This window comes from Ornithorhynchus anatinus, chromosome 4 (assembly GCF_004115215.2).
Source record: "Ornithorhynchus anatinus isolate Pmale09 chromosome 4, mOrnAna1.pri.v4, whole genome shotgun sequence".
In the NCBI taxonomy this organism is placed as follows: Eukaryota; Metazoa; Chordata; class Mammalia; order Monotremata; family Ornithorhynchidae; genus Ornithorhynchus; species Ornithorhynchus anatinus.
In genome coordinates this window covers 43,045,055-43,072,676 of record NC_041731.1, presented here as the reverse complement: position 1 = coordinate 43,072,676, position 27,622 = coordinate 43,045,055, and the positions used below count along the sequence as shown (strand labels likewise).

Sequence of the window (27,622 nt, the reverse complement as noted above, 5' to 3'; positions counted from 1 at the left end):
CCTCTGCACACAGTAAGCGCTCAATAAATACCACTGATGGCTGCAGGGGGTGAAAAGTGGTGGTGATCACAGTCCACTAGCAGCCTCCTAGAAAATCCCCCTGAGGCTCTCCAATCCCAGATGAACCCAGGAGGACTGCACTCCTGGGAATGTCAGCAGGTTGCTGGATTTTTCCAGGTCCACCCTCCCCTGCAGTGGCTCAAGTTGTCCCCAGAATTAAGAGGTGGTATGTCAATGGCAAGCCCCTGTCCTCAGCTTACTAGAGCCACTTTCCTGGGGGCATCTAGGATCATCAGGCTTGACACAGACTTGGGACATTATTATCATTATTATTATTATTATTAATTTATTCGTTACCTTTTGGCTCTAATTCTCCACCTCAGTTTCAACAGCAGCAGCAAAAATGACTTCAAGTTTTCCCCGAGACCTTTCCTCTCACCTCATTGCCTAGGCAACAGCAGCAAAGCCCGCAACTTCAGAGCTGCTGTACCCACAGTAGGGGCTAGAGGATGGGCGGGCTCTGCATTTGGCAAGTATGCACCCTCTTAATAAGGCTCATAACCATCACAAGTGGGACTTTTCATTGGCTCTCTAGTTTCTAAAATGAGGTTATCTTCTGCTCTTACCGCCCCAGACGCCACTCACGACCAGATGCTTTTTCTTCTGCCGTGCCCAGCGAAAAACAGCCCGGAGACCTAATTTCACACAGACCTTCAAACACGACTCTCCACTTTAAACTTTCTGTGAAGGAATCAGGATGGATCGATACACTGTCGGCTTTCCAGGCTCCACGGCTCCCTCCCCCACCTCCTCATCCCAGCGGCCAGAATCGACCTTCTTCAAGGTCGACTAGGGGATCACCTAGATGGGGGGCAGGATGGGTGGGTGGGGAGAGTTATCTGGATGGGGAGTCCTGCCTTCTTGTTCCACCCCTAATGATTCCTGGGACTTGACCCCCTGAAGTGGGGGGGGGGGAAGAGGGGGCAAGATCTCTCTCTCTCTCTCTCTTTCTCTCTATCACACACACACATCTGCACGCGTTCTACTCTCTCCCAGCGGGACCTCATCAGTGTGTCACCCTTACATTCACCAAACCCAGGCCTCCCTGGGCCGAGCGTGGGTACAGGGTGGGCATGAGCCTGGAAGTGTCAGGCAGCACATTCAGCTGTGAAATATGCCAACACTTACAACATCAAAACCCTCCAGAACAGGGCTAAAAAGTAATAATGCCATTACCACTAAACTAAAGCGCTAATTACTTTCCCTGGTGGCAGGTGTGGACCGACTGCTAATGAGTCCCTTCTGCTTAATGAAGGAAGGTGAGGCGGAATCTATTTCTCCTGTTTGACATCTGCTGACAACCGGGCAGCCATAAAATCTAGGTCCGTAATGAAGCCATTCCTATTAATGGAAGGAATGTGCTCTGGGCTGAGCAGAAACAGAAGTTGCAGAACAGTCTATTGTGAGGCCCAGCAGACAAATCTATTCAATTCCATTCTTTCCCAGGTCACTCCGCTGGCCCAAGCCAGGGATTCCCGTGGACAGTAAGTCCTTCTGACTTCTGTGAGCTTCTGGTTTTCCCCCAGATATTAGAAGCCTTTTTAAATTTCAGGAAAAACATTTCAGCCTAGTTGATGCAAATCAGAGCTCACTAAAATGAACAGCTCCAAAATCAAGACATCAGGGCCCAGGCACCCTAAATGGCAGGGTTCTCTGACCCAAAGCTAGCTCAAATAATCAAAAAAAATTGTAACCCACCCAAGAAAAACTGGCCTTATGCCCAGTCAAGAACCCAAACCCGATTTCTACTGGAAGTCAACCATCCCAATTAGTCCAATTAGAGGGGAGAATTGGTACTCTATCTTTTTTTTTTCTTTTAAAAGGATTTTGTTAAGTGCTTACTATGTGCCAGGCATTCTACTAAGTGCTGGGGGAGACACAAACTAATCAGATTGGACACAGTCCAGGTCCCACATGGGGCTCAGAGTCTTAATCCCCATTTTACAGCTGAAGTAGCAGGTTCAAAATGAAGTGACTTGCCCAGGGTCACATAGCAGACAAGTGGTGGATCCGGTATTAGAACCCAGGTCCTGCTGACTTCCAGGCTCGTGGTCTATCCACTAGGCCATGCTGCTTCTCTACTCTGGTCACCAAAGCCCAAACTGCTTTTCCCAATTCCCCAGACTCCTGGATTTTTACTCTGGGCACACAGGACTTCCCTTCCCAACCATTCGGTTAGCTGGTCCTTTACCCATTGGCTTGGACCTTGCTGGAGAAGTAAGCTGTCCCTTCCACCCCCAACACCCAGCCCTTCTGGAGCTAAACCCTTTCTGAACCCTTCCTGACCTCTGGAGTACAAGTATTCTGGTGCCCCTGTGGGAGACAGGAGAACCGGCTGGCTTGGCCCATGGGTCTGACCCAGAAAAGTCCTGCTCACAGCCATAACCTGAAACCATGAGCCCTATGTGGGACAAGGGCATGTATCCACCCCAGCATCTAGTAGTGCCTGGCACATAGTAAGCTCTTAGCGTGGCCCTGTGGAAAGAACAGGGGCTTGAGAGTCAAAGACCTGGGTTCTAATCCCAGCTCTGCCACATCTCTGCTGTGTGACCTTGGGCAAGTCACTTCACTTCTCTGAGCCTCAGTTACCTCATCTGTAAAATGGGGAGTAAAGGTATGAGCTACATGTGGGACATGGACAGTGTCCAAACTGATGATCTTGTATCTACCCCAGCTCTTAGTACATAGTACTAAGTACATAGTACATAGCCTGGCACATAGTAAGTGCTTAACAAATATTATTAAAAAACTGCCATTATTAGTATTATTATCGCTTATGCTCTTTTGAGTCACTCTGGTAGATCTCACTAAACCCATCTAGTTTCCTTTTCCCTCTGCTTTCCCCTCCTGTGCAGGAAAACAAGCAGGTTCACTGGAGTCTTTCTGGCCTATCCTCACAGTGTCCTCTTGCACATCAGATAAACAAACACATTTCCATCAGGAGAGGCGCTGGCTCCCCTGACAGGGAAATGGTTTTCAACTGCACATCCCTCGGGTGAGTTTTGACATTTGTCTAGGATGGCATGCAGGATCCAGGTCCTCTTGTCCTGAATATTTATGCAGCTTCTGGTGATTAAAGAGCCATAGGTGACTTCTGGAAAAGGGGGAAGGAAAAGAAACACACCTCACTCACCACCACTCTGCTTTTGTCCCTTATTGGAAATGACAAGGGCAAGTTTGAAAGCAGGATCAGGCCCTCTACCTTCCCAGACCATGACCCCATGACCCGCTACCACCTGGGTACTGTCCCAGAGAGAGGATGATGACCTCGCACATGTGCCAGGCAGTAAGATTCAGAAAGCCCTCACTGAAAAATTCTGCCAGCTATTTGACATAATGGATAAAGGAAAGAAAAAAGCCATGGAGCTATGAATTGCCTGGGTTGTAGAGGGGAAGTTGGCCCCTACATAATAGTAAAGTTTTCTTTAAAAGCCACATGTGATTGTTTTCCAAAAATCAGTGCTCTCTCATTCCAGGTTACTGCCTTTAGGCCAGACAGATTACATTTCACCTCAATGATTGTCAGCCAATGGTTTCACTCTGGCTTTTCAAACTAAGATCCCCACAAGTCAACTGACCTCCCCAAATATCCCTCTCCCTTCCCCACTCAGCCTCAATCAATGGTATTTATTAAACATTTATTGTGTGCATAGCACTAAACTAAGCACTTGGGAGAGGACAATAGAGTTGGTAGACACAATCTCTGCCCATCCCCACTGGTTGGGAAGTGAAAGTTTATGAGGGACCTCAGAGGCCCAGTTCGAAGACCTAGGATATCACTGCTTGCTGTTTCTTCAGAGACAGAGATAAGCCAACTAGGATTCGCTCATCTGGAGTTCCAGGTGCTTAAAGAGATCGGCTGATGGGAGAGGAATTTTTTTTTAATGGTATTTATTAAGTGCTTACTTTGTGTCGAACACTGTTCTAAGAGTTGCGGCAGATAGAAGCCAATTGGGTTGGACACCATCCCTGTTCTGCATGGGGCTCACAGTCTAAGTAGGAGGGAGTAGGATTGAATCCCCATTTTACAGTTGAGGAAATTAAGGCACAAAGAAGTTAAGTGACTTGCCCAAGGTTAAACAGCAAGCAATTGGCAAATATGGGATTAAAATCCAGGTCCTCTGACTCCCAAGCCTGTGCTCTTTCCACTAGTCCATGTTACATCTCTAAAACTCTGAAATATAATCAACAGCATTCTCTTAGCTGGTGAGCCTGGAGAAATGTTCTCTTAGCCAAATTTGCTTTACGCTTGCATCACCCACTTGGTTTACTCAAATCTCTCCTGCCAGTCCAAAGGGGCTCCCCCTAGAAGTTGACAGGGCCAAGGAGTCTGAGCCTCCAGCCTCAGGTTACCAAGTTGGCTAAAAAAAGAAATCGAGCTAATGGATAGCCTTATGGAGACTGATGGATTGATGATTTGGCCTTTGTATTTTTACACTAGACTGGCCTTCCCTTGGATCCCCAGGTGCCTTCAAAGTTATTCCCTGTCTGGAAACAGGGGCGACATTACTGGTGCTGGCTGGTAAGCCGCCTCCCCCCAGTCCCATTTCTGACTTGGCAAGAAGTCCCTCTTCTCTGTTGATTTTACTTGTAGAACCAACACCCTTCATTTGGCATGCGGAAGCCCAGCCTGACTCCCTACCTTGGGCTGGGAAGAGTACAGGAATGAAGAGCTGGAAAGTTTTCCTCAGGAAAGGTCTGTAGGGAAAAGTTAAGCTGCAGACTGTGTCGGCCTTCTCCCACTAGGACTCTGACACTCTCCAGAGGCATCCACTGTTTCTGCAGTGGCCAACAGGTTGGGTGGGGCATTGCTTTGGTTGCATCTTTACTGTCTGGTTGAAATCACACTCTGGTGAGGCTTCTCCAACCAGGGCTCTGTCTAGGGTCACCCCGGGGTCAGTTCCTGGGCTTCTTATGTTTGAACTACCTGCTCAAAATCTCTGGCAATTAGGGATGCGGTCAAGAACACCGGAGAGTAGAAGGCCAAAGGAAACTTTGAGACAGAATTGTGCAGGATAAGACAGGGCTGAGGCAGATCTTGGAATTTCTTTCTCCAGGGAGGGAGGTCTATGTACAGTGGGCATCACTTGGATGACATTAACTGTGGGGGCTGCATTTGCGAGGCTGGGAAAGGGGTCCCAGATGTGGACAGATCAGACTGCTCAGTAAATACTACTGACTGAATGATTGACTGGAGGAAATCTATCCAAGCCAGCCTTCTGCCTCCAGGCAGAAAAATCACTAAACCACCCAAGACAGAGGGCGTCGGTTCAATCAATCAATTATATTTATTGAGTGCTTACTGTGAGCATGGCACTATATTAAGCACTTGGGAGAATACAACACAACAATATAACAGACACATTCTCTGCCCACAACAAGCTTACAGTCTAGAGGGGGAGACAGAAATTAATATAAATAAATAAGTTGCACATATGTACGTAAGTGCTGTGGGCCTGGGGGTGGGGATGAATAAAGGGAGCAAGTCAGGGTGATGAAGAAGGGAGTGAGAGAAGAGGAAATGAGGGCTTAGGCAGGGAAGACCTCTTGGAGGAGATATTTCTTCAATAAGGCTTTGAAGGAAGGGAGAGAGTAATTGTCTGTCAGATATGGACAGGGAGGGTATCCCAGGCAAGAGGCAGGATGTGGGAGAAAACTCAGCGGCAATATAGACAAGATCGAGGTAAAGTGAGTAGGTTGGCATTATAGGAGCAAAGTGTTCAGGCTGGGGTTGTAGTAGAAGAGTTGTGAGGTGAAGTAGGAGGTGCCAAGGTGATAGAGTGTTTTAAAGCCAATGGTTAGGAGGTTCTGTTTGATGCAGAGGTGGATGGGCAGCCACTGGAGGTTCTCGAGGAGTGGGGAAACATGCCCTGAATGATTTTGTAGAAAAATGATCATGCAGACTGGAGTGGGGAGAGATAGAAAGCAGGGAGGATAGTGATACAGTCATCAACGCTGGATAGGATAGGTGCTTGGATTAACATGGTAGCAGTTTGGATGGAGAGGAAAGCGAGGATTTTAGTGATGTTGTGAAGGTTAAACTGACAAAATTTAGTGACAGATTGACTATGTGAGTTGAATGTGAGAGAGGAATCAAGAATAACGCCAAGGTTATGGGCCTGTGAGACAGGAAGGATGCTGGTACTGTCTACAGTGATGAGAAAGTCAGGGGAAGGACAGGGTTTGGGTGGAAAGATGAGAAGTTCTGTTTGGGACATGTTAGGTTTGAGATGACCGCAGGACATCCATGTAGATATATTCACATTTATATAGCTCTCCAGAGATGGAGTTTCTCTCTTCCTTCAGAAACCTGCTCCAATACTGAATACCATAGGAAGAAAATTATTCCATAAGTCTAACCCTACGCCCTCTTGTTGCAATTTGAGTCCATTTCTCCCCTCACATGTGCTCATCCCCACCTTCCCTCGTCACTCACTTCAACCCTATTCTAAGACCATGACTGACCCAGCCCATCCCCTGCTCCAGAGCTGGTGGTAGGTGAACCCAGAGCACCAAGGTTCCAAGCGAGATCTCCAAAGTATTAATGGAAACGTTTTGCGGCCCCCAGAGAAGGCAGATGACACTCTCTGGCTGGCCAACCAATATGTCTCAAGGTTTTCCTGAACCAGAGGACCTAGGCTCCCTGCTGCTTCTGTTAGATGCCATGTGACCCTGGGCAAATCACTTAACTTCTCTGAGCTTCAGTTTCCTCACCTGCAAAATGGGAATTCAATGCCTGGTCTCTCTCCTACTTAAACTGTGAGTTCCATGTGGGTCAGGGACTGTGTTCAAACTAATCAGTATCCACCCCAGTGTTTATAAATGTGCTTGACACATAGCATTTAAAAAATTCATCATTATCATCATCAACAGCATAACAGTAATAAATAACAAAAGCACCACTGGGTCCACTTCGTCAACAGCATCCCTCATGTCCCAGCATTCTGAACTTCCACAGATGGGAATAAGCCTTCAAGCTCCTTCTGTGACTCATCTATTCTCCCAGATCAAGAAGGTTGAAAGCGCCAGCAGGGGCAGCAGGGGCGATCCCTTGACTAACTTCTATTCTTTCTCTACATGCTCTGTGAGCATTTCCCAAGTGACATCTGAATTAATGCTTTCCATCTCTGGAATGTCACGGGAGAAGACAGCATTAAGCAGAAAACAATGCCAGCAGACAGTCACGATAGCCTCACCCTGCACCCTCTTGGCACTGGGCTGGACTCTCCTATACCCCAGACGTCAAAGGGCATAGTGGGTGGGAAAGACGGGCAGGGAGGGTCCTGGATGTCACCCACAGAGACTCTCTTCGCCATGGAAGCTGCGGGGGGATAGCCAGAACCAACATTGAGGTGATGCAGAGAACTCATCCCTATCTCGTGGAACCCTTAAAAGCAGTCTGAACTAGGTAAAACTAAAGGGCTGATGTCGCTGCAGGGAGATAGTTACCGTGACCCGGAATGGCGTGGTGGGGGAGGGCTCCATGCTGGGGGTCTTCTCAGAGAGGCCGCTGGGCATGCTGCGCCTCTGGGCTGGTCTTTCCTGGGGTGACTCTGTCAACAGAAGGAGAGAGATAATGAAACCCAAAGCAAACCCTTGGGTTGGGCCAGCTAGAGGAGTGAAAGGGGAGTGGATCCCCTCCAATCCCCACTCCACATGTGACATTACAAGGCTCCAGATAACAGCAGCATCCCTAGACAGATGAAAACAAGATCACTACCTTATCCACCCATGGTTCCTCCTAACCTCCCAAGGGCCCAAATCACCCATTCCAGGCCTCAGTTTCCCCACCTGGGTAGCGGGGAGAATGTGACCCATGCAGTATTGAGATGTTTCCCAGAGAAAAGCATGACAGTTTTTGCTTCCACCTCTTCCTGTCCTCAGAGCTGCTTCTAAATCCATCAATCATATTTATTGAGTACTTACTGTGCACAAAGCACAGTAAGCACTCTAGTCTGTAAGCTCGTTGTGGTCAGGAATTGGGTCTGTTATACTGTACTCTCCCAAGCACGTAGTACAGTGCTCTGGATACAGTAAGTGCTCAAAAAATTTGATTGATTGACTGACTGTACTAAGCACTTGGGAAAGTACAATCTAACAGAGTTGGTAGACTTGTTCCCTGCCCACAGTGAGCTAAAGGGAGAGACAGACATTAATATAAATTACAGATATGTACATAAGTGCTGTGGGGCTGAGGGAGGGGTGAAAAAAAGGAGCAAATCCATTTTCTGTGAATTCAGCTAACAGGATGACCATCCCCCCACCATTCTGCCAGGTTCCCCCAGTCCGCCCTTCCCGGGGGACAAACAGTACGGCTTGGTTTTCAAGAGTACAATGGGAAAAAGGGAAAAAGGAGTCTTCTCCAGTCCACCTAGGCTGCTGGTCCCGTCCCAGGCTGCCTCATATCCTGCCTTCCCGGAGGGCAACCGAGACGCAGCCCGGACTCAGACAACTGCTCCTCAGAGAGAGCGGCGGCAGACACAGGTTTTCAGGAACTTTAGATCATGTTATCTTGCGGCTTCTCCATACGTCTTAGTCAACTCTGCGGGAAACTGCCAGACTTAGGACTGAACCGGCAGAGAGGAAAACCAGTGTCCAGATTTCCCGCTTGTGAAAAGAATTCAGTCTGTTAAAAATGAAAACTCTGACAAACAACAACAAAAAACGCAGCCCCAACGACTACAACATTTCCCGGTCTCCACTGGGTTTTTCCTGTCGGCGTGACAGATGTTTCTGTAGGCGAAAGCTCTTGTCAGCAAAGCTTTCCTTCGATGAGATAAACAGATCAAATCTACCTCACCCGACTCCCCAAGCCTGGGCACCTCTGGGCCCCAGAAACAGATGGAACCTGAGCACATGAGTCAAGTGAAAAAAAATCCCAAAATGAGGCATCCAAATTTCAAGCCGGGACTGTAACTGCTTCTGCAAACTCAGACTTGCTCCAGCCAGCTAACTTTTCTTCTAACACTGGAGAGAAGAGCAAGGTCCATGGGTCCAAGAGTTCTCTGTTAGCCGCCGAAAAGCCTCCTGGGGTCAGCACAGAACAGTTGATCTGCCAATACTACGGACTGACTGATTCTGAAATTGGGCCAGCACAGACAAAACAGAGTTTCTCTCAGGACCTTTCCCTTCCCCAAATTCACCTAAAGAGGCAGGGAAATCATACAGCAATGAAATGCATCGAGATATTTCTCTGTTGGAGGGGCCAAAATGTGGGCAGAAAGAGGCTCTAGTGACTGGGAATCCAGGTGCTTCATAAAGGCTATGGTTTCTTAGAACAAGGCTTATTTTCCTTTGCCCAAATGAACAAGAACCACATGTGATGTGGCTGGAAATGGAGCCACTCTGTCTTGAGCCCCAAGTTTTCCATGGGAATAATAATAATTGTGGTATTTGTTATGCACTTACGAAGTGCAAAGCATTGTACTAAGCACTGGGATTGATGCCATATAGGCAGAGCAGACATAATCCTTCTTTCACATGGGGCTGACAGTCGAAGAGGAAAGGAGAACAGGTACTTTGCTCCCACTTTACAGATGAGGTAACTGAGGCACAGATAAATTTAGTAATTGGCCCAGGGTCACACAGCAGGCAAGCAGCAGAGCCAGGATTAGAACCCAGTCCTCTGACTCCCAGCCCTATGTTCTATCACTGGGGCCACACTGCTTCTCATCGACAGGCACTTCTAATGCTACCTCACTACCTGTTTAAGAAAGAAAAGAGCAGTGGGAACAAAGCTTAACTAACTTCCCTAGGTGCCATTAGGAGATGATAGTTCAAAAGCAACATGTCCCATCGCAAATATTATGACATTGCTGTGACCCGTTCTGTAGCTAGAGGCGGGATGGAAACAACATCAAGAGAGAAAAGCTCCAACAGAAGGGAAATTACATGGTGTGCCGCATTAGAGGAAGCAGGGTAAATTGGCATGCTGGGACTGCAGAAACAAAGGAAAAATTCAAATCTTGGGCACCCTGTATTTTAAAAGGTTGGCAAGCTAAGATTCCCATAAGTGGTGTCTCCACATCAGAATCCCTCTGCCGGCTACTCCTGGCACTCCTGGGGAGTGAGCCCTAGGAGGGCTCTTTGCTGGTGCTTGGCTCAGGGTTTGCCAGTTGAATGCAGATACCCAGGGTGCCCCTGCCTGCACTGACAACTCTTATTACTCATCTGTCTAGGAACATGACATCCTTCTGGACTTTCACTCTTTGTCAACAATGTCTGGCTCTGAGAGGCAGGAGGATTGTCTGGGGGCAACATGGCCTGGCAGTGTATCCTCAAAGGACAGCTCAGGGTCAAGGCCTGGGGTTGACTCACTGCCTGATCAACCCAAACCCAGTGCTGTTCCCAGTTTCCTTCACTGCCTCTCAGCTACACAGCAAGTTGACACCTGACAATGGGCTTCTCAGCAGTGTCCCCAACCTGCAAGCCACCCACCTTTCTTGGAGCAGGTGCACTGGGTTTGGGCTGGCCCAAAACACCCTTAGCCTCTTAGCAGGAGCCAATCAAGTCCTGAGTACGGTGCTCTGCACGCAATAAGCACTCAATAAATACGATTGATCGAATGAAGGGGTTCATTAACCATCAGTAATGACTGTCAGGGAGAGCAACTTGATTTCTGAGAAGTGTCCTTCCCCTCAGGCATTAATAGCAGCCATGACTCCAAAGCAGAGAAACGGGAACACTCTTTATAGATAAACTGGCTAGTTCACCTGGATGCTGAAACAGCAGGAGGCCTCCCTGCAGCATCAGGGCCCTGTAGTCCTTTTTCTCTGGAGACCCTGTAGGAGTCAAGGCAAGCTTATCTTTGGCAAATTTGGGAGGCAGTGTTTTCTAGTGGAAAGAGCATAGGACTGGGAGTGAAGAGACTTGGGTTCTAGTCCCAGCTCTGCCACTTGTCTGCTGTGTGATATTGGGCAAATCACTTAATTTCTCTATGCTTTCATTTTCTCAACTGGAAAACGGGGTTAAAATACCTGTTCTCTTTCCCTTTAAGACTGTGAGCCCTACGTGGGACAGGAGCTTTATCTGACCTGATTACTCTGTAACTGCCCCAGGGCTCAGCACAATGCTTGGCACATAGTAACTGTTCAATAAACACAATAATAATAATTATTATTATCCCTGATTGGAAGGGAAGCCACAGCCTCCTGAGGCAGAAAGCTGAACATACAGTTGGGCTGAATAATAATCATGGTAATGATAATGGAATTTGTTAGGTGCTTACAGTATAGTGTCAAGCACTATACTAAGCACTGGGGTAGGTACAAGATCATATCAGGCACAGTCCCTATCCCACATGAGGCTCACAATCTAAAGGGGAAGGAGATGCAAGTATTTAATTCCCACTTTACAGATGAGGTCACTGAGACACAGAGAAATTAACTGCCTTGGACAAGGTCACTCAGCAGACAAGTGGCAGAGCCAGGATTAGAACCCAGGTCCTCTGTCACCCAAGCCCAAGTTTTTTCCATTATGCCATACTGCTTCTCTGAGGTAAGCTCTGTCTTCAGGTCAGAGGCAGCTAACTGGCTGGGATTTGGAGTAGAAATGAATGATATTGAACCTAAACTATCCTCTCTCCCCACCTTCCCTTCACACCACACTCTACCTTTCCATCTCATAGAGGATCTTTCTGCAAATTGGCCCTGATCCTAGGATCAGAGAAATGCTGAGATTACCCCTTCATTTGTCCACTTCCTGCCTCCAGATCAGAGCTGATTTGGAGCTTAGACAGAAAATAGCTCACTGTAGGCTCAGTATCCAGAGGTCCTGGGGACACTATTAACCTGGAATTAATTTGAAGGCCGAAATCTCCCCTCCACGCCATGGATGATATGGAAATCCCACAAAGCCCTTGCTCGTAAAGAAGGATTAGAACCACTGGCCAGCAAGAGTCGAGCCAAGCTGAGCCGAGCTGAGCCGAGCTGAGTCTCTAGCAAGATGCCACCCCGCGCTTGTTCAGGGGTGGCTGAGGGGTAGTATGGCTACTTCTGCGTGGGGCTGCAGGGAGGTGCTGCCTGACACCTGTTGCCCTTGCTTGGGCAGGGACTCCACCCAAACCAGCTCTGAGGAGTCACGTGAGGAGATCTGGGTGGGCCAGGCTGAGGGTGCAAAGGCTGAGGGAAGTGTTTGGTGCCCAGTGTCCAGAAATACGTGGAGAGTATGTTACAAGGAATCCGAATGTCAAAATGAAAGTGACTGAATGGAAAGTGGCATGGAGCTGTTACTCAGCATTCCCATCAACCCCGGGAATGGAGATAACCTGGGACTATAATGTGCTGGGTGGGGGTGGGCGAGGGTGGAGGAAGAGATAAAATTTGAAAGCAGTCTTGCCCTGGGAGCAGCTCTTGGTAACCTTTGATAGTATGGAAGGACTGACTGTCATCAGGTATCAGTTCAGCACCTGAGTCGGTCAGATTCCCAGCTTACCCACCATCCAGGGGGCTGATGGCAAGTGGTTGGGGGTCAGGCTTCAGACCAAAAGGGAGCTTCAGTCAGATCAGATAGCAAAGTGACTTTGCCATCATTTGGCTCTGCGGGGGGAACAGATGATGGGGCCAGCCCCAGAAACTCTCCAATGAGATCTCTGACTCTCACCTGGAAAGGAAGCAGGCCAATCAGGCAACTGTGTGATATGTGATGGGTGGGGGTCTAAATCACCATCTCCCTTCTCCAAGGCCTTTCCTGGCATGGCTCATTTCACTCCGGCCAATGTCCAGAGAACTGCCAAACAAATGCCCACCTCCAGTTTGAAAGGGGACCACTCATCACACACCAAGAGCAAGGTGGCTGCACCTGCACCTGGTTGTGGAAGTAATGAAACAGCATGGCTCAGTGGAAAGAGCACAGGCTCGGGAGTCAGAGGTCATGAGTTCAAATCCCGGCTCTGCCACTTGTCAGCTGGGTGACTGTGGACAAGTCACTTCACTTCTCTGTGCCTCAGTTCCCTCATCTGTAAAATGGCGATTAAGAATATGAGCATCACGTGGGACAACCTGATTACCCTGTATCTACCCCAGTGCTTAGAACAGTGCTCTGCACATAGTAAGCACTTAACAAATACCAACATTATTAATGAGACATGAACAATCTGACCTCCTCATAGCTCGCACACTGAAGAAGGAGTAGGGGCCAGGGGCAGGGTTTGTAGACTGGAAAGCGAACATGGACAGGGAGATGATGGGGTAGTCGGGTTGCTAGCTGGGTTCGATATCTCCCAGGCTCATTCTCCTCTGAACTGTGCCGAGAACATTTTCCCCCGAACTGTGCCGAGAGGGACAGACCCGTGAACTTTGCTGAGAGGCAAGAGGGATCCCAGAGGGGCTGCTGTTTGCAGAACGAATCCCACCTTCAGGACTGATTAAACAGGAGACAGGCAGGAACCAAAGTCAAGCAGAGTCATGGAAAGGCAAACCTTCAAACTCCAATCAGATCAACTCCATCTCCCAGGGAACCTTCCCAGTTTAAGCCTTCCTAGCTGGTGGCTTCTGTCACCCACTGGTACTCAGTGCTTCAGGCATCTCTGGCAACGATCTGCTTCTATGCTTGTTTACTTCCGCCTGCTTTTCATATTATGCCGCGGGCACCTTAGATTTGGTCCATTTATTTGTGTTTGTTCGATCTTCCCCATCAGACCATCAGCCCCTTGAGGTCAGGAACTGTGTCTTCTCCTTCTGCTTTAGCCCTCCTTCCCCAGGACGGCAGCAGGTTGCGCTGATCTGCCTCCACAGAGTGTCAGCTCCTCAAGGGAAGCTCTTTCCTTGGTGCCTAAGAGCCAGACTACTACCATTAAGAGAGAAACTAGGCCTCAGAGTGTAGTGTGGGGGGATAGGGGTATGAGGAGAGGGAGGAACCAGTGTTGGAGAATGTCACTAGAGAAGGGCAAACGCTGGCTAAAGTCTGCAGAAAACAGTCACTCCGGAGTCTCCAGAGGCGAGGCTGCCTGGGAGTATCTCAACAATGGAAAGGATTCATTGTACCCTCTGCCCAAGGGGCATGGATTTTAGAGTCTGCCCAGGCCTTTAATCTCAGACCAGGCTCTCGTTAGGGCCTGCCCCACTCCCTGTGATACCCCCCACCCACTGCCATATGGAAGCACCCGTTGGGGGTGGGGGGGAAATGAAGCAGGTGTTCTAATTCCAACTAGGTCCTCCCTGCTGAGACCACTCAGATGCAGTTGGCATGATGGTATTTTTACTTTTTAAACCCCAGAGCCCTAACGCTAGCTGCAAAGGGGCCCAGACATGAAACAGATCCCTCTGTCTCCCTTGATGAGATCTTGAAATGCAGCTGGTTCTAGGAGACAGACCCAGTGCAGGGCACAGCGGCCTGCTTATTTGCTTTCAATCTGGCCTAATTGCTGGACGACATAGGATCTTCTGCACAGTTTAATTACCACCTCATTTTTTCCTGTCAGGCACTCCACTCTCTGTAACAGGTCTATGCTCGGGAAATAAAAATAAATAAATAAGTGAAACTGTAATTACCAAATGTAATTCAGGAGAGGCTTGATTCTTTTTGACTGTGCTGAAACAGATGTTTGATTGATGGCTCTTCATTAGGGGAATAAACGGGGTCAGGCCCACCGCTCTGCTCCCATCCGTTTCAAAATACACCAGATTAAGATTTAAGCTTTCTGGGAAGCATGTAATAACAATTATAAGATGTTTTTGCAGAGGTAACAAGTCCAGTAGACTTGATTCTTAGCACTGGGAATCCAGGAAAATGGTAGAGTCAATCCCACATTCTATTCTGGGTCGGAGAACGTCATCCCCTTCTTGCCCCTTCCAAGTCCTCTCCGCCCCTGCAACTTTCTCCCATGATGCCCAATACCCTGCTCATGCCCTGCCCCCCGTCACCTACCCTACGTTCCTCCTCCCACGTGGAGGCATGGAGGAAGTTCTGTGCCATAGTCGTTTTGCCCTTCATTGTTCAGAGAAAAAAGAAAAGGGATTCAGGGGTAGATAGCCATTTCTCGTCCCCACCCTCCCCAACTCTCCCAGAGTGCATCTGGACAGAATCTCCACCCATATTTTTCTTCCTTTTCTTGCAGACTAGTTCTCTCAAGGTCTGGGGTTGTGGGTGGAGGAAAGAAGAAAGGACAGAAAGGCAGGGCTAGAGGGACAGGAGACTACTGGTTTGATTTCCCCCCCTCTCCCTTCCCCTCCCCTCAGCACTGTGCTTGTCTGCTCATTTGTATATATTTTTATTACCCTATTTATTTTGTTAATGAGATGTACATCCCCTAGATTCTATTTATTGCTATTGTTTTTGTCTGTTTCCCCCGATTAGACTGTAAGCCCGTCAATGGGCAGGGATTGTCTCTATCTGTTGCCGAATTTTACATTCCAAGTGCTTAGTACAGTGCTTTGCACATAGTAAGCGCTCAATAAATATTATTGAATGAATGAATGAATTTCTATCTAGGTTTCTGAATGGGAACAACCAGCTTTTTCTCTTTTCCATAGGAGGCACTATGGGCTACTGGAAGGAAGGCTCTTTCCCTGTGGCTCATGAAGAGTGACTCTATAGCTAACAATATTCCTGAAGACTGAGAAGAACCTTTCCCTTCCTCTCTGCCAATACTCAGGGGGTCCTGTTGACCCAGGCACTGTTAATAGTAGGCACTCCTGACCTCTCTTGACTCTCCACCCCTCAAAGGGTAGTGCTGTCTCCATCTCAGAACCCCGTGAAGTGGACTAGATGCATTTCCTGTGGTAAAGTGTAAGAAACAGCTGCTCAAGAGGCAAAGCAAAAACCACAGTTCTTTGGGGTGGGGGAAAAGGTCCCTCTTCTATCTCTAACTTAGTTTGAGTTTGTCTTCTCGCTGTACTACAAGGTCACTGAGGGTAGAGAATGTGTCTTCTTGATTGTATTCTCCCAAGCATTTATTATAGCACTGTGAGTGGGGTAAGTAATCAATTCATTCTAGGGACTGATTAAGGCCTCCTGGTTAAATATTCTGAAGCCCAAATTCAAGCCAAATAGAACAGTTCTGTTTAAGGGACATTTTAGGCATTTAGGCATCACGAGACCCAAATTCCCTCCCCGCCAGCTTCCTGCACAGGGCATGGGTGATAATTCTTCCAGTCAAGTGTTGCTAAATACCCACTCGACTCAGTGGTCTTACTGAGTTTGCGAGTGGACCTCCAAAAACCCTATCCTTAAGGGAACAACCTCCTCTTCCAACAGGAACCCAATACACCCCATTTGTAAACTGAATTTATGATTTGCCCAAGAAACTTTACTTATCCAGTGAATTTTCCATCAGAGAGGGCTCAGAAACTACAAGCTAGCTAGCTTTCATGGCCATCTTCAAGGGCTTGGGAGTGCTTCTGCTCTAGAGCCCGTCACTCTTTCCATCAGCTGTTTTTCAACCTTTACTGTACAACACTCTAACATCAGCATTTGATATTGTCAAGTTGGGTGGGGGATGAGGGACTGGGGGGAGAGGGGAATGAGACTCTAGAGAAATTGGGAGGAAAATCAGCTAGGGGAAGCTCAGAAATCTGTTGCAGATAATCCACAGAGCAGATAAATGAAGAGTTGGTTCTATTCAAGGTCTTTCTTCTTCATCTTGAGAACTTTCACCTCAACTTTTAGATAAACCCAATTTTCTCTAAAATTGGAAGATCTGGCTCAATTTAAAATGTCATCTTGTTTCTTAATTCCAACCCTCAGGGTTTAAATTCCATCAGAGACTCTGACTAGATTCATTCCTTGACCCGTTTTAATTCAGATGGGACTACTTTTCTTTCACTCAAGAGATGAAGGAAGACACATCCCTTTGAAAAGGTCACTACTGTGCCCAACAAATTCCTCCTTTCCCAGGGAATAGAACAAAAGGGCTGGTTAGGTTTCAGTCTTCCCAAGTCAAGAAGCAACAGAAGAAGATGAACTTTCAAACAACAGATGATTCAGTTCTCATACAAATTGAAAGGATTACAGGCTTTTTTGTTTTGGTTTGTTTTTTTACATCAACAGGTAGAACACCCAATTCAGGAGTGGAATAATAATAATAAAAAATATTTGTTAAACAATTACTATGTCTCAAACACTGGACTAAGTACTGGGGTAGATACAAGATAATCAGGTCCAACTTGGGGCTCACAGTCTAAGTAGGAGGGATAACAGGTTTTGAATCCCCATTTTGCAGATGAGGGAACTGAGGTTCAGAGAAGTTAGGTGACTTGGCCAAAGGTCACACAGCTGACAAGTAGCAGAGCCAGGTCCTCTGACTCCCAGGCCCACACTCTTTCCACTAGGCCATGCTGTTTCTCTTTCAGTGATTTTCCCTGCAAAGGTCAGTTCTATCCTATCCCCCACCATGTCTACTATTAAATAATGCTCTCATCAGCAAGTTTGGACAGTGGGAGAGAGGGTGAGACCTCAGGAAGGAGACATTTACTGTCTTCAAAAAATGTAAGACTACCAACAAACGCATTATTGTCAGTCTCCTGGTCTAGCCAAAGCAGGATTCTCCCTTCAATAGGGACAGTGGGATGTCTGGAAGAACTGTGTGGTCATTGTCCTTCTTTAACACTCATCCTCCTAGTTGGGATCACAATATTTGAATCTCTAAATTTCCTGTAGTAGGTAAGCCATTATGAACTTCTCATGAATGACTTCATCCAATTTCCTCTGGAACCTGCTATTTTGGGTCTACCTGACTTGTAGTTTGTATGCTCATCATGGGCAGGGAACATTTCTGCTAATTCTGTTGTATTGTACTCTCCCAAGCACTTAGTACAGTGCTCCACCCATAGTAGGAACTCAATAAATATGATTGACTGATTGGTTGATTCTTGGGATGCCCTACTTGTGAAGAAATGTTGCCTTTTCATTTTTGGATCTACTACCTTCAAGCTTTAGTGGGTGGCTTCTTATCATTGTAATATAGGTTTTGGTGAACAAGAAATCAGTGTTTACCTTGTTCAAACTCTTTATACAGAGAAATGTTCGGAGTTGATGTATGCCATGGGTTCCCCAGACTTGAATTCAACAGGCTATAACTGGGTCTTCCAAACTCACAAGATTAAATCCAGATGGGATTAACCTAAGAACTGTCCCATTTTAACCTAAAGAGACTCCAGACAGCCTAACCTAAAGAGACTCCAGACAGCATAGGGTATCCCTCTCCTCCTATCCCCAAAGCTGCCCACATCAGCACAAGTAAATGTTTTTTAACCCTCATCTATTGGATATTGTACCCCACCAGGAAAAGGAAAATCAGTTTCATTCAAATGCATCTAGCTCAGTTGCCATGGACACTACCTAATCGTGAAGGACAATGGTTACTGGTTCCCATAGTAACCCAGGGGCCTTCAGAGCATCATATAGTTTGGGCCCAGACCCCAAATTTCACGGGGTCCAATTACAGTGTCAGGACCTGAATGCTAAGAACGAGTTAAAGTTAGACCTCAATCCGCTGCAGAAAAAAAACATGTCATTTAAAGACAAAGTTACAGGTGAGGAGCAGAGGCTTGGAGAGAGTGAGAAGAGGGATGGGTGGGGTTAGGGTTCAAGGAGAAGATATCCTTTCACTATAGAGCACCAAAAGGCAATGGATGCCTAGTCGTTAGAGCGAGACACACTCACACCTTTTCCATCAAGGGCTCATCCCACGTCAGACAGGCGGTTTGTGGCTGATCACTTTCTGACTTCCCACTCCCCTCCCTAAAAAGGTCAAGAAACATTGGAAAGTGTCAGAAAGATGGCCAGGCTTCAAATGGGAGCACCACCACTCCTGAGTTCACTCCCAAAACTAGAAGGGGCGAGTGGAACTGAAGATGGTGATGCCACCACACAAAAAAAATAATAATCGGGGGTGCTCTGGCACACCACATCACTACCTGGGAATCTCGAGGCCTGAGCACAAGACGAGTATCCTACTTAGACTTTTGAGCCCCTTGTGGGGCAGGGACAGTGTCCGCCCTGATTATCCTGTACTTTCCCTAACACTTGGCAGACTACACACTTAACAAATACCATGATAACTATTATTGCTATTACCAGTCTGCTCTGGGAACTACGTCAAGTCACTGAGTCTCAGTTTCTCCATATGGAGAATGAGAAAGTTCCCTGCCCCTTCCTGTCTCCTAAGGCTGTGGGAGGACCCATGAGAAAGTACTTTGAGCCTTCTCAGGGCAAGGCATACATAAATCCATAGTGTTAATGAGTAGAAGCATTGGTCAGGATATTTACGAGCAAAAGCAATAAAGCACTGGCTGTGGAAAGGGTGGTCCCCGGACTGACCTACTTTTTCTGCCCCTGTCTCTCTTGGCCAGGTTCTCCCCATAACCCCCAGGTGTTGTCACAGATTTCCTTTTCCCCGGTCAGAGCTGCAAACCAGTACTCCTAGCTTACTGGCTCAGTTTTCCCTTCAACCCGACCTACCCTATAATCACCAGCTGACCTTAAGGGCCCAAGCATCTCACCTGCAGCCTCCAAGGGGAATTTCACTCCTTTCTGAAAGAGAGAAGGAAGGGTGGGGAGAGAGAGGGAGACAGAGAGAGAGAGGGAGGGAGGGAGAGAAACTCTGCTTAACCATCTCAGGCCAAATCCTTGCAAGAAAACTGAGCTTGGGTGTTCAGAGAGCCACCTGGCCCCAAAGCCGATAGGGCATCCCCTTTCTGGAGACCTCAGATGCCACCAGACACAGAGTAGGTTTCCTGAAGGTTCCAGGGTAAAGGGGAAGATGGAATAAGGGAAGGAAGAGGGCAAGTTTACTCTCTCTCAATCCTAATACCCGAGTTCTCACTTCTCAGTAGAGGGGACTCTAGAAGAATCGGGGAGAAAGAATTAACCCCTTCTCGGTCCACCAGTCCTGGAAGTCTTTGAGGATTCCCCAGGTGATTGACAAATTGTCCCTGGAAAGCCTGGCCCTAGAGGGGGCTCCATGAGGTTCTGGAAAATCCTTGAAATGGAAGTCAGATGCTGCTGTGTTTCTGGGCTCCTATCCTTCAGCATCCATTCCTGGAACCAAACCTGCTCCTGAGCATTTGATATGGATATTCTCTCCACCCTCAGTACAAATGCTTACGTACATACTCTTACACTCTGCTATTTCCCTTATCTGTAATTTATTTTAGTGTGTCTCCACCTCTCCAATGTAAGTTCCTTATGGGCAGGCATCATGTCTACCAACTCCACTGGATTTTACTTTCCCAAGTGCTTCACTCACTTGCACACAGTAAGTACTTAATAAATACCATTTATTAATTGATTGACAAAAGGTGATTGCGGCCCTCATGCTGAGCTTTTTCTGTGAGGATGGAACAGCCTGACTCCCACCTCTCCCTATTTCTGGCGTTTTGGCATCCTGACAACTGGGTGAGTTCGGGTTGGGTATGCCTTGGGGATACAGACCTTGTTAGGGCTTTTCAGCCTTCCCACGTTCCCTCAACTCCTCCATCCCTCTCATCAGCTAAGGAGTGAGATTTACCCAGGATCCCAAATAAGTGGCCTCTGTCACACCTGTTCCAGCTTTCTGCTGTCTCTCTTGGCTGTCCCGTTTCCAACTTCAAACCATACCCTGGTCACCTTACCCTTCCCTGCTTCCCCACCAGCTCAGACCCAGCAATCACACTCACACCGGAGGCTGGTGCCATGTCAAACTGGCTCTGCAAGGTAAGAACAAAAGGTCCTGGTCTGAATTGTCCTCTCCCACTTTCCTCTCCCCTCCATCTCTAGCCCTATCCTTCCCCGACCCCAAACCCCTTTCCCTTTACTCTCCTTTGCTCCTCCTACCTCCCCTTTCTCCCAAGCCTGAGAGCACCTCAACATCTCTCATTCTACTTCCCTGAAATGAACCCCACAACTGGATTATCTTACCAGAAAACACAGGGGCCAGGGAAATGAAAACCAAGACAAGTCCTGAGAAAAGTCCTCTGGCCCAAGTGACCACCAGAAGTCAATGTGGAAATGGAGACAAGCAGGGGAAGACCATCTCACCCTATATGAACTGCGGTATGTCGCACCACCATGATGTCCGTTCCCTACCTCAATCAGCTTCATCAGTTTTCTGCACGGATGCCTGGCTGGACGCCTCAATCCCAGAGTCAAGCTCATACCCTGGGAACCCCACACCATACCAGGCTTCCTGGAGGAAAGGCAGCGGATGTTTCCATACTTCCTTGTCCATGCTACCAGAAACTGTCACCATAGAAGAACACTTCCAATCTCATTAATCCTTTTCCACTGGGCAATTCAATTCTGCAAAGGACCGCGAAGTCTCCCTTGGAGCTGTGTGTCACCAAACAACTGGCTGCCCTCTGCACCTTTGAGGGACTATATAACTCAAGTTCCTCTTCAGTAAATCAATGAGCAATTATTGAGCACTTACTGTGTGCATATCACTGTACTACACAGTTGGGAGGGTATAATACAAGAGTTGGTAGACACATTCCCTGCCCACAAGAAGATTATAGTTTAGAAGACTTTGACCATTTTATAGGCCACTGGCAGCCAGCCAAAGAGCAAGCTGGAGCCAAGCCCTAGAAGTAGGAGTCCTCAGCAGTCAAATGGGGATTCCACCTCTGTTCTTCCTCCTCCTTACACTATGAGCCCCATGTGAGACTGTATCAGACCTAAATATCAGTACAGGTGCTTGGCACAGCTTAGTACAGTGCTTGGCACAGAGGAAGCACCTATCAAATACCATGCATTATTGTTATTATTATTATTATTATTATTATTAACATTAGGGAAATAGGACTGTTTTGCTACCCCAAGACACACAAAATGCACTATCTCCAGGAGAAATCAGACCTCCTCTCTAGGCTACACTCTCCTTCCCTTAGTAGGAAGGGGTAAGAGGGATAATTAAAATAGGAAAAAACCAAAAAACAAACTTCCTGCTCTTTTCAAATTAAACACACAAGTAGTTTAGGGTGTGTGCATGTTTGGGATTGCTTAAATTTGCCCAAGAGCTGTGAGTCCCACGGTGAAGTTTTACCAAGAAGCTCTTCTGAAGGCACTCTAGCAAGTATGTCTGGGAGTCACCACTCTTCTATTCTGGGGGTTGTCAGTCTCAGGTACTGGCTTGCCATGGACAAAAGTGTCTATAGACTTCAGCTTCCCTACTGAACTGATAAACTGATAGCAGTAATGCAAGACGGCACTGCAAGAAGCCATGGTCAGAGACTGGAGGTGTGGTCAGGGGTATGATCTCTTACTCATACCAGTTGCCTTCAAGACACCAGGGGAGCATGATGCTTCCTGGAACCCAGGAAGGTCAAAGGTCAATTAATAAATGGTTACCTAATAACCCTCACATAACTCCGTGTCAGGAAGATTAGTCTAAACAGTGAACAGAGCAAGTGATGAAATCTATCTTGGCTTTATTAGAGCTTTTGACTCTGTCCCAACTGCTATACCCAGAGATTAACTAACTAAAACAAAACAAAACCCTTACAGTGGTGTTTCCCAAGGAATATTTTGCTACAGTGGTCTCCATAACATTTTGTTATCCCCATTTTTGAAAATCAGTCAATCAGTGATATTTACTGAGGACCATTTTTGTGGAGTCAAGAGGGGTGGAAGCCATATTTCAGGGAATTGAGAAAATCAGAAGAGAGGAAATGGAGGCAGCAGGTGTAGATGACTCCCTCAAGGAGCTCGGAAAGGAGAAGACTGAGGTCAGGAAGAGAAGAAGGGGGGGGGCAAGTGTTTTGATAATGTGCAGAAGGATGGGCCGGAAGGCACAGGTGAAGGGGGTAGAATTTGAGAGGAAGCGGGTGATCTCCTCTTGAGGCACTGCTGGGAAAGATGGGAAAGTTGAAGATGGGGAAGGAGGAAGAAGGCTGCCCGGCTCATCTTCCTGCAGAAACGATCTGGGCATGTCACTCCCCTTCTTAAACAACTCCAGTGGTTGCCTATCAACCTCCGCTCCAAACAAAAACTCCTCACTCTAGGCTTCGAGGCTCTCCATCACCTTGCCCCTTCCTACCTCTCCTCCCTTATCTCTTTCTACCGCCCACCCCGCACGCTCCGCTGCCCACCTCCTCACCGTCCCTCGGTCTCGCCTATCCCGCCGTCGACCCCTGGGCCACGTCCTCCCACGGTCCCGGAACGCCCTCCCTCACCTCTGCCAAACTGATTCTCTTCCCCTCTTCAAAACCCTACTTAAAACTCACCTCCTCCAAGAGGCCTTCCCAGACTGAGCTCCTCTTCTCCCTCTACTCCCTCTACCACCCCCCTTCACCTCTCCGCAGCTAAACCCTCTTTTCCCCCTTTCCCTCTGCTCCTCCCCCTCTCCCTTCCCATCCCCTCAGCACTGTACTCGTCCGCTCAACTGTATATATTTTCATTACCCTATTTATTTTGTTAATGAAATGTACATCGCCTCGATTCTATTTAGTTGCCATTGTTTTTACGAGATGTTCTTCCCCTCGACTCTATTTATTGCCATTGTTCTCATCTGTCTGTCTCCCCCGATTAGACTGTAAGCCCATCAAACGGCAGGGACTGTCTCTATCTGTTGCCGACTTGTTCATTCCAAGCGCTTAGTACAGTGCTCTGCACATAGTAAGCGCTCAATAAATACTATTGAATTGAATGAAGCAGGGGAAATTTTAAGGCAATCACACTTAATGGTTTCAATTTTATTGACGAAATATATGGTCACGTCACTGGGCCAAGAGATGTGAGAAGGAGAGGGGGAGACAGGGTGCTTGAGGAGGCAGTTAAAAGTCTGAAACAACTGACCTGGGCAATGGGCATGGGAATCAATCAGGACGTAAAAGAAATGTTGCTGGGCGGAGGAGAGGAGTTGGAGGAGGGGAGGATGAGTTTGAGATGGACATCAGTAAAATCAAACCTTTCCAGTTCTGCTAAGCTTGTTGTGGTTAGGGAATACAACTGTTTATCATTGTACTGTACTCTCCCAAGTGCTTAGTACAGTGCTCTGCACACAGTAAGTGCTCAATAAATAAATTTGAATGAACTCAGTGTCAATGGATTTAATTGGAGATGTGCAGTGGGGATAGAAAAATCCCTGGGGAATCACTTGGAGGCAGTAGTCAGCACACCTGGCTGCATGGTCCAAGGCAAGGCCCTTAACCTTTCTGAACCTCAGTTTCCTCATTTATAAAACAGGCAACCGCACACAGTGTTGTGAGTCGCATCCATTATTTCTGTTGCTAACTTAACCTGTGCCCAATTTGGCTAGGCCTACAAGGACGGAGCCCCACATTTCTCCTAGTTCATGAGCTGCCTCAGACTGGCCCCTTGCACTAGTTTAGAGGCCTCAGCTCAGCTCCCCACCTCCAGCCATTATCTACCCACACATTCGGATGGAAGGCTCAATCCTTTCTCAATGGCTGGAGTCTGGCCTGGTGGCATTTCTGGCAGGAGCTAAGGGACAGGGGTGGAACCTGGAATACCTGATATGGAATCCATCACAGACTGGGAATGTGGGTAAGACCCCAGCTCTGAGGAGGCACATCAATGCAGGTCTGTAGGGAGAACGCTCCAAGGCGGAACCTGAGCCACAAAATCACCTGGAGACAGTTTGCACTTGAGTGTAAAGTGAAACAAGCTTGCCTCACACCATGCCCTCCCCCACCTGGAATCTGAAATCTGCCCTATTAGTTCTCAGCAGCAAGACCATTTCCCAGGGCAGGAGAGCGCTCCAGTATGGAGAGGTGATGATACAGTGGAAGAGAACAGGTTTTCAAAGGCCTATGAACTTGGGCTGAATTACCACTAGGGCCCATCAGCAGGCTCTTGGCAAGCAACCAATGCCTCCCTCATCATGATGTGCAGCGACCAGCTGGGCACCTCCTCCTCACGCTGGGGCCATGGCCTGAGGCACCCAGCTCACTTTCCCATCCCACCCACCAGAGCAGGAGAGGGAGGAGTCAGTCCATCAGTCAATTGTATTTATTGAGCGATTACGGTGTGCAGACCACTGCATTAAGCACTTGGGAGAGTACAATATAACGGTATAACAGACATTTCCTGCCCACAATGAGCTTATAGTCTAGAGGATGGGCTACAGACTAGAGGATAGCAAGACTTCCACTTGGAAGGAATTGAGGCCCAGGCATTAAATCAATCTAGTAGGGCCACTTGGGCAGGGGAACACGAGGCAGTTGGGATGGCAAAGGAAAAGTATGGGGTGCTCTCATTTACCCTAACCATAAGGTAAGGTCAGGGGGCCCTGCTAGGGCCAGCTGTAAAGCTACGATTTGCAAGCCCATCCCACTGGCCTCAGGAAGAGGAGTTCCAGGGACCTCTGTCATCTGGCCCGACTCGCCTGCTCCCTCCACCTCTCTTCATGTGTCGGGGTATGCGGCGCCAGCCCTCGCCCCCAGCTCCATTCTGGAGCAGCAGAGGCCCTGTGAGCTGCAGGTCAAAGCCACCTTCCCAGGGACCCCGTCTGGGAATAGAGGTTGAATAATTAGTCACTGATATGGGAACGGGGATGAAATCGAGGGCTGGGGCCCATTTTGTTCCTCAGGATGTGAGTTAGGGAACAACGGTGGGGGCGGGGGGCAGGAACGGTGGGTGTTGAGGCTTTTGTCTTGGGGTCTTGCCCTCTGGACTTGGGCTGTGAAGGCTGCCAGTCTGTTAAAGGGCCCAGGCAGTGCAGGTGTAGTTTGGGGAGAGGAGGAGTGGGCCGGGGGGACCAGAAATACTCACATGCCAATGGTGACCCTCCACATCACACAGGCCAAGCCACCCAGGGGCTTCTCTGCAGTCTGTGGTCACTCTCTCTACCAGACAGAACCCCAGAGGCCCCTGGCCAACACCCCATGGCCATGGGACTCTCCCGGTTACAGAGTCCAGGAAGTGCCTCTCTGCTTGGTTGGTCTACCCAAACAGCAGAGGGGTGGAACAGACCGAGAAGGGACAGCAACATCACTTCTGGATTCTTGTTGTGCCTGAACCCAGATCCTTCCCAAACATCAAGAATGAGAATGACATCTGCCAGGGGGTACACAGCAGTGTCCAAGGGACCAAGGGATTGGGTGGTGCTGACCCAGGGCCGCTCCGTCTCCCATCAGCCTGGCAGCCTCGGCCCAGCCCCTTGACCTGTGTCTCCGCATCATCACCCTTGTGGTGAAAGCTATAATCTTGGAGCTGGACTGAGTGCTTCCATCTTGGGGAAGCCTGCAAGGGCAGTCAAAGCAACAGTGATGGAGCCAGTAAAGAAAGCCCATTGCAGCCCTGTCCTTCCGTCCCTCCTACCCCTGGTACCTCTTAATACAAAGAGACTTCTAGAGACTCCCTGATCTGCTTGTATTGTATCTATCCCACTGCTTAGCGTAATGCGTGGCACAAAGTAAATGTTTAACAAAGTAAATGTTTATCATTATTGATTCCTATAGTCCGTAAGCTCCTATGGGCAGGGTTTGGTTCTGCCAACTTTATTATATTGTACTTCCCATGTGTCTAGTACACACAATAAGCACTCAATAAATACCACTGATTGACTGATTTTTTAGATTTCCTTGCCCTTGGCCCGTCCAATCCCTCCACACTTGGCCCACCTAGTAGGTCAAAGATACATGTGCCAAGCAGCTGAGTCTGGGGGAAGTAGCGGGTCCTGTTTAGCCTTCCTGTAGAATTCTCTCCTCTGCTTCTCCCTACTTTATCCAACTTCTGTTCAGTTCTCCTGCAGCAACTAAAACTTTAGTATAGTGCTCCACACACAGTAAACACTCAATAAATACCACTGATAGAAGGTCCCAGCGATGGTAAAAATGCAAGAATGTGGAGGTCATCCCCTTGCAAGCCCAAGGGGTTGGGGGACAGGGCAGCAGGACAGGGACAAGGAAGATAGACAAGGCAGTAAGAGTCAGGAACTTTCTGGGGAACAGGGAAGAAAACACTCCAACTATAACTGGGAAGGTGAAAGCCATGCAAAGAGTGAGCAGATGGAGCTGCTACAACTGGGTTTTGTTCAGGAAAGTTTCCCCCTGTCCTTGGAGTGTTTCTGGGTAAGCTCCTTGGAGTATAAACAAATACATTTAAGCACTGAAGCCCAATGTGGGTGAAACTCACTCACTCTCTCTCTCTCTCTCTCTCTCTCTCTCTCACACACTTCCTCATTGCCCTTCCTGAAACCAAGATCTTGGAAACGCTCCTCATCCCCCTGAATCCAGGGAAGGGGAAGCAGGCAGGATGTCTGGCTGCTATATTTCTTTCCTCTCTGAACACTCAAACTTGGGCCCTTAATTCCTGAGTGTTGGCCTAGGGGGGACATGAGGTGAAATCAGGAGAATCCTGCTGAACTGTCCTCAATGCTAAAATTCTTCGCATGCCCAAGCCCCACTGAAGCTGCCTCTGCCCTTGCAAGGGGCTGCGGCTGCATGAAGTTTTCACATGTCCCTGTTTGTTCTCTTTCAAGGTAGGCCTTAGACCTCTGTGGAGGAGGGCTGCTTTCTGCTTGTTTCTCCTGGTGCCGGGATCCCCAGCTGTTTCTGACCATGCCCCACCCCTTTGGCTCAGCTTTAAAGGATCCCATCAGCTAAAAGGGAGCCCCCGGGAAATCCTCCTTACCCGCCTTGACGCAGAAGCTGGAAGTCAGTCAGCCTGCTCTCTAACTCCCTTC

The 27,622-nt window shown here is 48.1% G+C and overlaps 1 protein-coding gene and 1 long non-coding RNA gene across 8 annotated transcripts in view; one reads left to right on the top strand and one right to left on the bottom strand.

Annotated features, from left to right (window-relative positions):
- Positions 1 to 27,622, bottom strand: part of LOC100081752 (DAB2 interacting protein) — a 349,972-nt gene that overhangs the window by 200,490 nt on the left and 121,860 nt on the right. For all 7 annotated transcript variants that reach the window (XM_029062225.2, XM_029062227.2, XM_029062226.2 and 4 more), the window contains exon 2: positions 7,510 to 7,613. In XM_029062225.2, coding sequence (XP_028918058.1) covers positions 7,510 to 7,613 — 104 coding nt within the window. The remainder of the gene's footprint in view (positions 1 to 7,509; positions 7,614 to 27,622) is intronic.
- Positions 18,395 to 21,401, top strand: LOC114811089. The gene is made up of 4 exons (XR_003758790.2): positions 18,395 to 18,530; positions 20,154 to 20,173; positions 20,298 to 20,394; positions 20,899 to 21,401. It is a non-coding gene; the product is annotated as an uncharacterized LOC114811089 (long non-coding RNA).